The 14,621-nt window shown below is 39.4% G+C and overlaps 2 protein-coding genes across 2 annotated transcripts in view; both read left to right on the forward strand.

Moving 5' to 3' along the window:
• Positions 1-2,702, forward strand: part of kif1ca (kinesin family member 1C, a) — a 54,058-nt gene extending 51,356 nt beyond the window's left edge. Inside the window, exon 24 of the mRNA XM_073860932.1 lies at positions 86-2,702. Coding sequence (XP_073717033.1) covers positions 86-973 — 888 coding nt within the window. The 3' untranslated portion in view covers positions 974-2,702. The remainder of the gene's footprint in view (positions 1-85) is intronic.
• An 8,569-nt stretch (positions 2,703-11,271) lies between these two features.
• Positions 11,272-14,621, forward strand: part of LOC129441075 (voltage-gated potassium channel subunit beta-3) — a 58,381-nt gene continuing 55,031 nt past the window's right edge. The window contains exon 1 of the mRNA XM_073860933.1: positions 11,272-12,060. Within this exon, the coding sequence (XP_073717034.1) occupies positions 11,771-12,060 (290 nt within the window). The 5' untranslated portion in view covers positions 11,272-11,770. The remainder of the gene's footprint in view (positions 12,061-14,621) is intronic.

Raw genomic sequence — 14,621 nt, forward strand, 5'->3', positions numbered from 1 at the left:
CACATCAACAGGTATCAGTAAATGCTAAAAAAGGTTATAGATCAAAGCTTTATCACTTAAAGTTTTCTTTTGGGGTTTTTTTCAGGGGGAGAATGATGATGATGAAGACATTATCACAGTAGGTGGAGCTAGCGGAGAAGACCAAGAGACACCGGGCAGCAACAGACGTGATGAGGATTCCGTGTATCGGCGGGGTCGCCATCGCTGGCAGTACCCGGACAAGTATCACGACCCTAAACGTCGAAGAGGAACTGGTTATCAGTCAAACAACACCCCTCCGTCAGGACACAACCCGTTCAGTACATCTCGCTTCCAAAATCAATCGTTCAATTCCTCTCAAACCCCTCGTAACCCAAACGGGCCTTTCTTGCCAGGCACCGGTCGATTCCTGCCGCCTCAAGAGAGGAAGCTACAGTTTCCCTTTAAAAATAATCCTCAGCACCGGGGCTTCATCTGGGGCCCGTCTGCGAGTCAGGTCGAAAGAGGAAACGATCAGTCGTTTCCGGAAACCGATTCGGTTCACACTTTCCAATCCTCTCCATCCCCAAACATGGGCCAGTGGTCCAACAGTCATCACCAACAGCGCCGTAACCATGGCAACAGAGGCTACGGTAACCGCGGCAACAGGCAAAGGTCGCGAAACAGAGGGCGGAACCCGTTCGACGAATATCTGACCAATGAGCAGGACGGGAATGTCGAACGTAGAGACAGCGGCTCGACCCACAAGCAGGGAAGGCCGCGCTACTCCTGGTCCAGTCCGAATTTTCCACCCGACCAGTGTGTTAGTAATGAATCTCATCAAAACAATCAGCACCAAAGCAGGCAAGGTTTCTACAAACACCCCAACTCGCAGTACAACCATTACCAAACTTCTCATCAGCTGGACAACCCTCCCGACGTGACCCGATATGGATTTCAGGGCAATCCTAATGCACCGTCTACTATGGAGAGCAGTACACCTATGGAGAGCTGATTTATTGATGTACACGGGAGTCAGTGTAATGAATGATTTTGTTATAGTAGTTATTTTTATTCAAGGAATTGAAGTATTTTTCCTCCAGATTTGGACAACAACTATTTTTACTTCTCAGTTTTGCCGTGGTTTGTTGTGAAAGAGTTCATGCTGGAGCAAAAGCAAGGGAGAACAATTTTTACTTCAAAAGTTTTTATACCATAAGCATTTTTAGGAAAAATATGTATGTACCTATATTATGTACATATCGCAGTTGTATACCTGTACTTACAGTGCTTTATAAGTGATGTTTTCATGCGCATACGTACAGTAATGTGTATATATCCGTACGTAGATTTTACATTGAAGGGTGTGTGTTTGAGTTCGGCTGAATTTTTAATAACGCACAATGCATTGCAATGTCTCTGTTATATTTTGTAAAGCATCTTGCTTGACAAATTTTGTACATTTGGAAAGATCTGCTGGATATTGGTTTAACTTTGTGCCTGCTGAAATGCCAAAGAATTTAGAGGCCTTAAAGCCTTCGGGTTTGTAGCTGTTTTTGATGCTGTTATATTTATACAAATTTTACCCAATATCTTCTTAATCATTTATGTACTTTATTATTGTTGGATCTTAAAGGTGTATTGTGTAACTTTTAGAAGAATCTCTTGACAGAAATGCAATATTATATACACACCTATATTATCAGTAGTGTATAAAGACCTTATAAAATGAACTCTAGTGCTTTTATTACCTTGTAATGAGTCGTTTATATCTACATACACCGTACATGAAAATCGCTGCCATGTTTCTACAGTACACAGACAAACTGCTCTACAGAACGCGTCCTGTCACTACGTTGTTTCAGACGATGACGTGTTTGTCCTGTGGCAGCTACTGTAGCTTCTCTATGCGTTTCGCAAGGGAGGTGTGAGCTGTGGATTGAGGCGTTGGTTGCAATTCACAATCTCACCAATAGATGCCGCTAAAAATCTACACAATGCACTTTTAAGGTTCGTGTCTGTTCTAGTTCGGGGTTTAAAGAAAGACATGCTCTCTCTTGAGTGCAATTGGTGTAGGTAACCTGTTGTTGTGTGTTTATTTGTGTTTAACCTTGTCCTCACATAGCATAACTTAAGCAACAATTCACATCCACAAAATCACGCCAATGGTGATTTTTCAAAATAAAGCGACTAGAAATCATGAATTCTATTAAAGGCGGGGTGCATGATTTTTGAAAAACACTTTGGAAAGGGAGTCGGGCCGAGTACCAAAACACACTTGTAGCCAATCAGCAGTAAGGTGCGTGTCTATTAACTGACATCGTTGCCTGGGTTGCGCACCGACAAAATGCACAGAAGACTCTGGGGCTCACATAATCCGTCACCTGTTACAATTGGATATAATTGTGTAATTGGGCTTTTAGAGATGCAATTCCTATACAGTACATTAACTCATATGCAAGATGTTTTATACAAATTGACAATTCAATCAATGACCTTGGCATTGTTAATGTTATGCCATCATTACCATCTGCTTTATCACTCTGTCTATAGTAAAAATTCAGCTCCTCACAGCTGATTTAAACATAATATGGTTTGGCTATGATTTTTGTCCCTTTTTGCTGTGTTTCACTTCTAATGTAAAAAGACAAAGATGTTGCTGGATTCATGTGTCAAGACAGTGTTATTCCTGAATTTCTGAAAATGATCTTCATTTGGAATAATAAAAAAATCTTACAAGTTTACCTGGTGTGTCAATTGTATTTCATTAATGCCATATACCCAAATATATTGGTCAAATTATAGACTTTTTGCCAAAAATCATTAGGATATTAAGTATAGATGTTCCTTGAGAATATTTGGTAAATTCCCTAATGTAAATGTACAGTGAGGAAAATAAGTAATTTGAACACCCTGCTATTTTGCAAGTTCTCCTACCTAGAAATCATGGAGGGGTCTGAAATTGTCATCGTAGGTGCATGTCCACTGTGAGAGACATAATCTAAAAAAAATCCAGAAATCACAATGTATGATTTTTAAACTATTTATTTGTATGATACAGCTGCAAATAAGTATTTGAAGACATGTCTATCAGCATGAATTCTGACCCTCAAAGACCTGTTAGTCTGCCTTTAAAATGTCCACCTCCACTCCATTTATCATCCTAAATTAGATGGACCTGTTTGAGGTCGTTAGCTGCTTAAAGACACCTGTGCACCCCATACAATCAGTAAGAATCCAACTACTAACATGGCCAAGACCAAAGAGCTGTTCAAAGACAATAGAGACAAAATTGTATACCTCCACAAGGCTGGAAAGGGCTACCTCGTGGGGTCTCAATGATCCTAAGAAAGGTGAGAAATCAGCTCGGAAACTACACGGGAGGAGTTGGTCAATGACCTGAAAAGAGCTGGGACCACCGTTTCCAAGGTTACTGTTGGTAATACACATAAGACGTCATGGTTTGAAATGGCACGGAAGGTTCCCCTGCTTAAACCAGCACATGTCCAGGCCCATCTTAAGTTTGCCAATGACCATTTGGATGATCCAGAGGAGTCATGGGAGAAAGTCATGTGGTCAGATGAGACCAAAATAGAACTTTTTGGTCATAATTCCACTAAACGTGTTTGGAGGAACAAGAATGATGAGTACCATCTCAAGAACACCATCCTTGCTGTGAAGCATGGGGGTGGTAGCATCAAGCTTTGGGGGTGTTCTTCTGCACATGGGACAGGGCGACTGCACTGTATTAAGGAGAGGATGACTGGGACCATGTATTGCAAGATTTTGGGGAACAACCTCCTTCCCTCAGTTAGAGCATTGAAGATGGGTCAAGGCTGGGTCTTCCAACATGACAATGACTCGAATCACAGAGCCAGGATAACCAAGGAGTGGCTCTGTAAGAAGCATATCAAGGTTCTGGCGTGGCCTAGCCAGTCTCCAGACCTAAACCCAATAGATAATCTTTGGAGGAAGCTCAAACTCTGTGTTCCTCAGCAACAGGCCAGAAACCTGACTGATCTAGAGAAGATCTGCGTGGAGGAGTGGGCCAAAATCCCTCATGCAGTGTGTGCAAACCTGGTATAAAAACTACAGGAAACGTTTGACCTCTGTAATTTCTAAGTGGGAGAACTTGCAAAATAGCAGGGTGTTCAAATACTTATTTACCTCACTGTATATAAATATATATATATATATATATATATATATATATATATATATATATATATAATATATGGTGTTGCTAAGGACTTCATTTGGACAACTTCAAAGGGACACTCCATTTTTGAAATATAGGCTAATTTTCCAGCTCCCCTAGAGTATAGTTCCTAGCCATATCGGCCTAGAAAATCGCAACTTTTAATTTTACATCGTTCTTAGTACACAATGTAACTTCAGTAGAGTCAAGTTTTAAATAGAAAAATATCGAAACTCTTTGGTTATTTTTGAGCATGACGCTAATGGTCTAATCAGATTCAATGGATTATGCTAAGCTATGCTAAAAGTGGTACCGCCAGACCAGTAGATCAGCTGAATGGATTCCAAAAAAGGTAAAAATCAAATGTTCAACTCTAGGGGTGCTGGAAAATAAGCATATTTTCAAAAAGTGTCCCTTTAAAGATGATTTTCCCAAAAACATTTGCGCCCTCAGATTTTCAAATAGGCCAAATATTGTCCCATCCTCCATACATCACTGGAAAGTGTATTTATTCAACTTTCAGATTATTTAAATCTCAATAAATAGAAAATAGTCTTATAACTTTTGTGGTCCAGAGTCACAAATTAGTTATGTTTGACAGAAAATCTATTAAATTGATAAACTGAGTAAGGATTATCAATTTTTGGGGCATCCCATCTTTGGCATAAAAGGCTTCCCAAATCTGTCGCCTCTCAATGTTTAACACTAAGCATACAATACCACAATATTTAGTTTAAATAGTCAAGCTTTTTGAGTGAACCTTTATAAAATATGGTTTGGTTTAAAGATATATTAGGAAAACAATGCATGAGTCTGAAATTAGTATAAAACATTAATGTCAAAGCATCACAGAATCTGAATACTATGGCAAACCCATTATAAAAGTCATTTATGTCTGTAGCATGAAAAACACTGAATCTGCAGACAATTGCGTGTGTGTGTTTGCGTGCATTCATGCATGTGAGCAATGATGAAATTGCATCTGTGTGGCATATGTCAAAACATTAGATTTATTCATCTTTTTTTTCCTTTGGTGTAACATGATAACCCATCACAGTTTCTCTTAACGTCTGTGCAGGGTCTTTCTGTCACCACACATTATGACTCTTTTACTCGTTTATGTGTGTGTGTAAGCTGTCTAGTTGTCTGTTAATGTGGCTGTGCATTTTTACACGCTTTAAAGTATATGACCTACATTTGATCATACTCAGACTGTGTGTTATTATGTGTGTTATATGGACGTCTCTTGTTTTTGCAAACAGGATCTTTTATGACATGGTACAGTCTGCTGGAGATAAAAATAGATGAATGTTTTCTCAGGGGTCAAAGCAGCCCGTAAAGTTGCTCGGTATTTATTTGTGCTCTCTGTATGAGTCTCACAAAGCCCTACACTGACACGTCCTCATAATATAAACCTTAATAGTGAAAGTATTTCACATTATTGTAAAATTATTATTGTTATGCATGGATTTATTACAGAACAACGGATATTAGAGTGATGCATATTTACAAACAGTATATAAGAACAAGACATAATCTTATTTTCATGCATTAGGCTAGTGGTTTTCAAACTGGGGGCGCAAGATGGTGCCAGCTGGGCCCCATGCAGTTTTAAGACATTTTATAAAATACATCAAAGTAATCAAACCTCAGAAAAATATAGCTAGCAACCAAAAGCACTAAATTGTTTCATTTAATCTTTGTTTTGTTTCATTCAAATTCTATAAGTTTGAGGTTGTTTTATGTTTAATTTTTTTACTTTGGGGAGAGGAGGGATGCACTGTTTAAGAACCGCTGCATTAGGCTATGAAATCTCAATGAGGGTGCAAAACTGTGTTCATGGATTGATGGAACTGCTGATGCTACACAAGACTGAGTAAACTTTTCAACCACGTCCTGCATTTCAGTCATTGATTTTAACTAAGTGTAGAGCTAAAGTACACTGATGGGTTTTATTTATGTTTAGTGTCCTAGAGTGCTGTTTGTTTGTTAATGTAGTGGAAGGTGCCGTGCAGAGTTTCTGGAAACGTTTTAAATTTTGCTTATAAAAATTGCTTAACCTCTTAAGCACAGAGGCTATTTTGGGGATTTCCGCCTGGATTTGGCCTACCCAATTTCAAAAGCTTCCCATACCCACATGCAAAGGTGTACATACAGGAAACCGTTTGAAATTATATAAAACTTTGTTGAAAGTGTTAAACATGGTTGTATGTGTTGTCAGTCCTCTAATAAACACAAAAATTAAAAGGTGCTTTTTGATGTTTTTTCCCCCTAAAGTCTGTATTTAAAAGTGTATAACTCTGGCCCTGAGTGGTCCTGTGCAGACAGTTTTGTTTGATTCCAGCAAATGTCAGTTTACAGAGGAAAATTGATCATAATCTATGCAAAAGTTATTCTACTCCAAATAAAGGGAAGAATAATACCCTTTTTGTATACATTTTCCGCCTAAAAATATTTGAAGTGTCCCCATACAGTGGAATAAATGCAATATCTTTATATCATTTTACAGAAAACCATCTGAAGTTACATAAAAAGCTGCTGTTTGCGACAAATATTGTTATTTATGTTGTTTTTCATATAATGCTTTTTTATGTTGTAAATACTGTCTTTGATAGTGTATAACTCTGGTTCTGTGTGCTCTAGCAGACTGCAGACAGTTCTGGTTGTTACCAGCAGCAGACAGTAAACAGCCAAAAAAAGAATGATCTCTTTAGCATGTCAAATTCAAAAGTTATTCTTATTTTACTGAAGGGTGTGAAAATACATTTTCATATAAAAGTACTTTGAACATATAATAAATAGCAAGGGATTATTCATGCACACAAACAAAGAAAATGCTGTGAATGGACTCATTTTGTAGAGTAGGACCTAAGATAAAAGATGGTGTAGCATTTGTGGCTATCTGTGCTATCTGAGGCATTTCAAGTTTCACATACGTTTACAAAAGACAATTTTTTACCTCATTATTCATTCAACGATTGTTGGATAGATGATTATTCCTGAGAATGAGAGTTTTCATATGATACGACTTGCCCATGTTTGTCATTTTTGAAAAATATAAAAAAATGTGAATATTAAATGACACTCCCCAAATACAACCCAAACCCAAATACAACGGCACTTTTGTAGCCCCGCCCACAGATTTGCATGACACACGTGTGGGCCAGGGGCAAAGCAAACCATGCAGTGTCTCAACAATCAGTAAACGTGTCTTTAAAGATTGCCAAATGTAACCAAAATTACTTTTAAATACATTTTTTCTGAAAGACTTTTATTTTGACACGGTGATCTGTTATGAGTAACCATGGAAGCGGAGTGTTCGGTTGTGGAAGAACCGTCTGGGAAGAACACAGACGCTGGATAACTTAACTCGGAGGCTCGGAACATAACATTAGGAACAAACCATTTCTTCAGAGAGCCACTAGTCCATGTTACAAAATAGCCTATATTACTTATTGCTTTTGATGATTTTTAATGTAAAAACCACGTGAACATCATAAGTAGACCTCAGACAACAGTATAAACAATAAAATCAACAAATTCACCGCTCCTTTAAACGAATATTTTTATATTAAGTCATAATAAGTAATATTGGACCCAGTACAGGGTCCACCGTGTAGAGGAAGTTCAAAAAAATTCTGTCACCAGAATGCAGGTGAAACCTCTTTTACATTATTATTATATTAATGTTTTATTTTCTGTTTTTTAGCATCCTTGTTGGACCTGGAGCAACATTTCTATATGCGTTTCTATATGTGTTCTTTTAATTCCCCAAAATTAAACGGGTAGAAGGTTTGAGAGAGTCCCTTATTTGGCCCTGGCAGAAGTTTGAGAGAAATTGAGAGAGAGATATTGATTGATTGATGATTGATTGAATGAGAGAGGATATGAAACACAACATTTGTGGCCAGAGGGTCTGCAGTCAATCAGAGTCTCTTAGGAAAGAGTTTAATCTCTGATAATCCAACCCTTTACCAGTGGATGGATGAAGGTCAGTTCAGTCTCTGCTGTCATGTCTCATGTGTGTGTGCCTGTATCAGACCTCTGATATAGAGACAGTGGACTTGGTGTAAAATTTGGATTTTTAAAATTCATTGACATTCTGCAAGTCTTAAGTAACATGGGTATATTTGTAGCAATAGACGGGTTGCACGGCGACGTCATTAACTGGTTGCGCGCGCAACCGAGAGGCAGAAAGAAGAGACGTGCGTTGTGTTGTAGGCTAGTAGCGGTGTCTGTAAGTCAAAATGCCAAGGAGTTGTTGCGTGGAAAATAGTACCAACAGAGCCAGTGCTGGGTGCCTGATGTTAACATACCAGTAGATGCGACTATTACGTTAGCCTAACATTATAATTCATACATGTATCACAGTAACACTGCAAAAATAAAGACAGAAAAACAGATCCAACTAAAATCAAGTTTTATTTATATACAAACAATAAAGAACGCTTCAGGTTGTTGCAGTAGCCAGGGGCGTAGCCAGAATTAGATTTTTGGGGGGTCCTATCTTAAAATGAGGGGGCAAATATATATATATATATATATATATATATATATATATATATATATATATATATATATATATATATATATATATATATATATATATATATTTAGGGGTGGAACGGTACACACAAGTCCCGGTTCGGTTCGTACCTCGGTTCAGGCTTCACGGTTCGATTCGCTTTCGGTACAATGGAGGAAAAAAGCAAAACAAAAATGAAGAAGGCATTTTTTTAAAGCTAATCTTAAAAACATAGGTGTCCTTATCAGTGTTATTTTAAGATGTCATGAATATGAACTGAAATGAAATGCATTTAACATACTATCTCGTATTTCAAAAATATATACCACTTTAAGTAATCTTGTACTCATCTTTCATACAAATAGGGGTTCAAATGTATTACAAGTGTTACCTAAATACATTTTTAAATTACAAAATTACATTTTTGGCCTTATTTCATATTAATGTACTAAAGAACAAAAAATAGGCTTGTAGGATGAATTAATAGGTGTGTACGACTTCACGAGGCGCTGCAAGAAACGACAAGTGGATGACGTCAGAGTAACGCGAGAGCGATTTGAAATCAGCCTCCTCCGCAAGATTTCTCGCGGTACTCTGACGCTGATGGCGCTGCGTAAAGTTTAGCACACTTAAAAAACTGAAAGCAGCTGAACTCGACAGAACTGCCCTGCGTATGCCTGTTGTATATAGCAGGACAATTTATCTCCTACTTCTCAGCGTGAGAAATACAAAGTGTGGCATTTGAACTGACTGAAATGCGTGTTTGTCAAGGTGAATGCGTGAGACTTGAGAGCCCTGATTAGATGTATTTCCACTCACATACCTAACAACTGCTGAACAACGCCGACGCACAGTCCTCGTCTTTTCCACCACTCTCTCGCCTGTACTATTGTAACTGACTGGAAAACTGAAGTTTTGCCAAACTTGCGATCTTAAAGGGGCCGGCGGATCCTCACCACCATTTGCCATACTCGCTGTCGCTGCTATTTCACTCACTGGACCGTGAACCTGACAAAAAACTGCAGAGTGCCAGAATGTAGACGGTCTCTGATAGAGCGCATACATAGGCGGAGCTCGGCTGCATCGGCGCCAATCAGAGCTTCAGAGCTAAAGCGGGGCAACAGATTAGCTGTCCATAAAGAACCCGCGGAACTAACAGTAGTTCCGCATTACATTTATTATTTTGCACGCAAGTTTTTTTTAATTTTCATACCTTGTATTCTCCGTTTAAATTCATGCACCGAACCGTGACCCCCGCACCGATTCGGTTCGAAACGAATACATGTATTGTTCCACCCCTAATATATATATATATATATATATATATATATACAGCGTATTTTCGCACAACAACGGGTGACATGAGCTAATCCGATCAAGTTTGAAAATAGCTGCATTTTACTGCGCAGCATTTTGATTGGTCAATTTATCAATCAGACTAAGAAATCAACATTTTCTTATTTTATCTTAAGCAATTGGAAATCTGAGGGGGGCGGACATGTAAATGAGGGGGCCAAGGCCCACCCAGGCCCCCTCGTGGCTACGCCACTGGCAGTAGCGGATCAGCTCACCAAGCGGGCTTTCTGCCTCCTGGATGCGCGCGCACCCTGTCATGTTTGTAAACCTGCAACCCATCTATAGCCAACAATACATTAAAATGATCTCTTTTTATTTAGTAAAGATCATGTTTCATGATTTCCTACCATAAATATATAAAAAATGTATTTATCCTCACTAATATGTCTTGCTAATGACTTAATTTGGTCAACTTTAAAGGCCTTTCTCAATATGGTGATTTTTTTGCACTCTTAAGGGGATCGCACACCGGCCGCACAGCTCAGCGCCGTGCAGCGCCGCGTCGCGCCTAGGAGAACTCGGAGGTATTGTAAACCGGAAGTGCCCATTAAATAGCGCAAGCTTCGTCAGATAGCGTCTACTTCAAAATGCAAAATATCATTAGCAGCCAATGTTAGTTGTTAATGATTTGGGACAAATATGATGTTATTTAATGTTAAACTGTGTGAGTGGCGCTGTGTGGCACGACAGGGACAGGCGGCGCCGGTGTGCGTACACTCATAGAAAACAATGTGTAACATTTTTTTAGAACAGCGCGGCGCTGCACGGCGCTGAGCTGCGCGGCCAGTGTGCGATCCCCTTTAGATTCCAGTTTTTCAAATAGTTTTATGTCCTATCCTAACAAACCATACCGTACATCAATGGAATTGAATAAAAAAGCATATTCAACTTTCAAATAATGTATAAATCTCCAAAAAATTGACCAATGTGACTGGTTTTGTGGTCCAGGGTCAAATTTAGGAAAAGAAAAATGGCAAAATAGATTATTCTACATAAATATTTCTGACACGCTTTATATTAAGGCTTTTACCAATTTTGTAATCCACGAAATTATTTTTATTTACCAAAACTCTTTTGAAAGTCTCTGATTTCTGAAGGCCTGATATCACATTTTTATTAGGAGTCTCTGATTTAGTTTGGATTTTTTCTGGTCAGTCTGTTTTGGTTTAGTTTAAGCTGTTGAATGAGAGAGAGCTGACCTGGTTGGTTTCATCAAAGGTTTTTTAATAATCAGGTCCAATCCAAGCTGTTTATGCATTAATCCAAGTGTGTATGTGTGTGTATTTTAATCCAAGTGACATCATTTCAAATCCCCTGCTGTCTGTCATTCCAAGAGAAATCGACTGCAAGAAAGAAAATTTTTGGATATTTGCTAAATTTGGGATTTCAGTTTTGTCCGCGGCCGTATGATTATCTCAGACGGGTCAGAAGAAACTTCTTCAAACGTTGTGTTTTGTGTTTTTTTTATATTCACAGATGTTTCAGCACTTTTCCAGCATTGATAAATGAAACAGATCCTGAAACTGACCTATTTTTTATTTTTTCTATATTTCAGTGCTTATTTTGCTCTCTAAATAACAATATTTTTGATCTTACCTACATGAAGATTTTTTTTATTTTCTTCTAATCTTTTTATTTTTAGTCCTGTCAGCTGAAGCGTCTCTAAACACTCTCAACTGGGAGCTCAAATCGGACACGTTATCTGCAACTTTCTGTCGTGTTGGTTCTCAATAATGGCAATGTTTGGGGGTCGCGGGGGTAAGGGGGGTAAATTCTCTGTAGAGGATCTGTATGGGATCAACAAGAAGCCTAAAGCCTCATCAGGGGCAGGGGGCAACTTTGGGAACAGAGGGGTTGTGCAAGGCCGTGGGAAGGCACAGAAACAAGAAACGGATGCCCTGGCCTCTCAGATTTTGGAGGCGGCACACCGATTGGTTGAGCGGCGGCGACTCGAGCTTTACCTGAGAGAGTATGGCCTCAGCATCAATGACTGTCAGTCAGAGAAACAAGCCATGTTATACCGGTGAGTGCGAGGATGCATACTGCATTTTGCATACAATCAAAAAATAACACAAGACATTATAGCATTTACACACATTTGGCAGACACTCATCCAAAGTGAGAGTGCATTGATGCTATACATTTTTATGCATATGTGCAATTCCTGGAAATTAAACCCTAAAACTCTTATAATTTTTACACCAGTTCCCATAAGGACCAGGTGTCCCCAGGTAAATCTATTCATGCAGGTTGCTATGGGAACTGCTGGCCGTGCTTAAGGTTCACTGACTTGAGGGCTGCAGTGTCCTCATATAGCCCAAAAGAACACTGTGTGTGTGTGTGTGTGTGTGTGTGTGTGTGTGTGTGTGTGTGTGTGTGTGTGTGTGTGTGTGTGTGTGTGTGTGTGTACCTGGTAATTATCACGTTGTGGGGCCCAATTGTCCCCACAAAGATAGGAATACCAGTGTTTTTGTGACCTTGTGGGGACATTTTGATGTCCCAATGAGGAAACAAGCTTATAAATCAAACAGAATGATGTTTCTTGAAAATGTGAAGTAGCAGAAAGTTTTCAGTGATGTTTGGGGTTAGGGAATGGGGTAGGTAAGGGGAATAAAATATACAGTTTGTACAGTATAAAATGCATTACGTCTATGGAATGTCCCCAAAAAACATGGAAACCAGAATGTGTGTGTGTGTGTGTGTGTGTGTGTGTGTGCTTGCGTGCGTGCGTGAGTAAGGTCCTCTATGGGTTTGCTGGTGTCAGGTATGAAAGATTTTGACAGATTATTTTAGTACAGATCAGTGCAGATTTTAAAAAAAGAGTTTTTGTCAGACTGTGTGGTACCAAAATATTCTTTAAAGGAGCTATATGTAGGTTTTTGACTGTACTAAATAAAAAAACGTTTTATTTAGAGCACCAATTATCCGATTCACAATTTTACATTTCCTTTGGTGTGTAAGTGTGTATTAGTACATGTTAACGATATGCAAAAGGTAAAAACCCCGAAGGAAACGATGACACGAGTTATCATCTCCATTGTAAATCTCTTTTCTTGGACTACAACAAACTAGGGATGCACCGAATCCAGGATTCGGTTTCGGATTCGGCCGAATACTGGGCTTTTTGGCGGGGTTCGGGTTCGGCCGAATCCTAGATTTTTTTTTCCACCGAACCGAACCCTAGGCTTGCGCTACGCTGGTCGACGTCACGCAGCCGTTGATTACACACATCGGGTGCTGACGTGGAGATGAGCTTTTTCTTTCGGTCAGCTGGACACACCAAAACTTTTAAACACCGCTGAAAACGCCTTGAGGACCCCAAATGCCAGCTGTTTTTCAGCCGAGCGCTTGGTAGCTGTGATGCTTCAGCTGTGAGCCGGTTGGTTGCTGTGGTAATGTCCCGCCCCTCCTCCACTGTAATTGGACGGCCGTGTGAAGACTGTGACATTGACGAGCGGAGCTTCTCACTCAAAGTTAAAAATAGTTTTCAGCGCGGAGCTGCTTGCTTATTGGAAAAACGAGCGTGTCGCAACGCATCGCTTTCATTATGCATAGGCTTATGGTAATTGTCAAAATAGTTTTTCCAACTTGTCATCCTGGCATAATGTACAGTTAAAATTAAATAAAATGAAAAATACACTGCTGTGGATGTTTTTTACTTCATTAATGTGTTTTACTGTGTTGGAATAAGGATGCGAGTAGGATTCGGTATTCGGTTTCGGATTCGGCCGAATCTTAAACGGTGGATTCGGGATTCGGCCGAACCTAAAAAATCTGGATTCGGTGCATCCCTACAACAAACACACGGATTTTAGGCAACAGTTTACTTCCTGGGATTGGTGACGTAGACATTATCATAATTCCTCCCGCTTGGACTCAGCCTGTAAGTTAACTCCTATTAGCATTGCATTGTGAGCGAATCTTTCAAACATGGTAAGGAGCGTAACATTTCCAGCTGACGTCAGAGGTATTCAGGCCAATCACAACATACAGATTAGCTGGCCAATTAGGGACACTGAACTTTTCAAATCAATAAGTTTTGTACAAAATCATCGTGTTAAAGGAAAAGAGGGAAATCTGGAGCTACAAAAATGTACCGTATGTGGAAAATAATGTGTTTGCAGGGCTCCAGACTAACAGTTTTAACTAGGAGCACAGTGGCCCCCAACTGAAAATTTTAGGGGTGCAACCAGAAAATTTAGGGGCACACACCGTAAATCAACAAGCTAACCAAATATTCACATTTCTTCTAATTTCCACTGTTTTACTAATAATACTTGATGATAGATGCAGAAAATACAATGTGCTGTTTCAAATTCAGTGTCACATTTTATTGTGCACTTTTGGAAAATAAGGTCAAATTTACTGGTTGCACATGTGCAACTGGATGTAAAATTCAGGGGCACACTCTCAAATTTTAGGGGCAAAATGCCACCATTTGGGGGCAGTCTGGAGCCCTGGTTTGTCGAACCATAAACCACGTAAACACATTGTATTATAGACCCCTTCAAGGTTTGTAAACATTGAATGACTATCGGGTGCGCGCGCAGCACGGGGTCGAACTGTTCATACCATTTAGGCTTT

This window comes from Misgurnus anguillicaudatus, chromosome 22 (genome assembly GCF_027580225.2).
Source record: "Misgurnus anguillicaudatus chromosome 22, ASM2758022v2, whole genome shotgun sequence".
In the NCBI taxonomy this organism is placed as follows: Eukaryota; Metazoa; Chordata; class Actinopteri; order Cypriniformes; family Cobitidae; genus Misgurnus; species Misgurnus anguillicaudatus.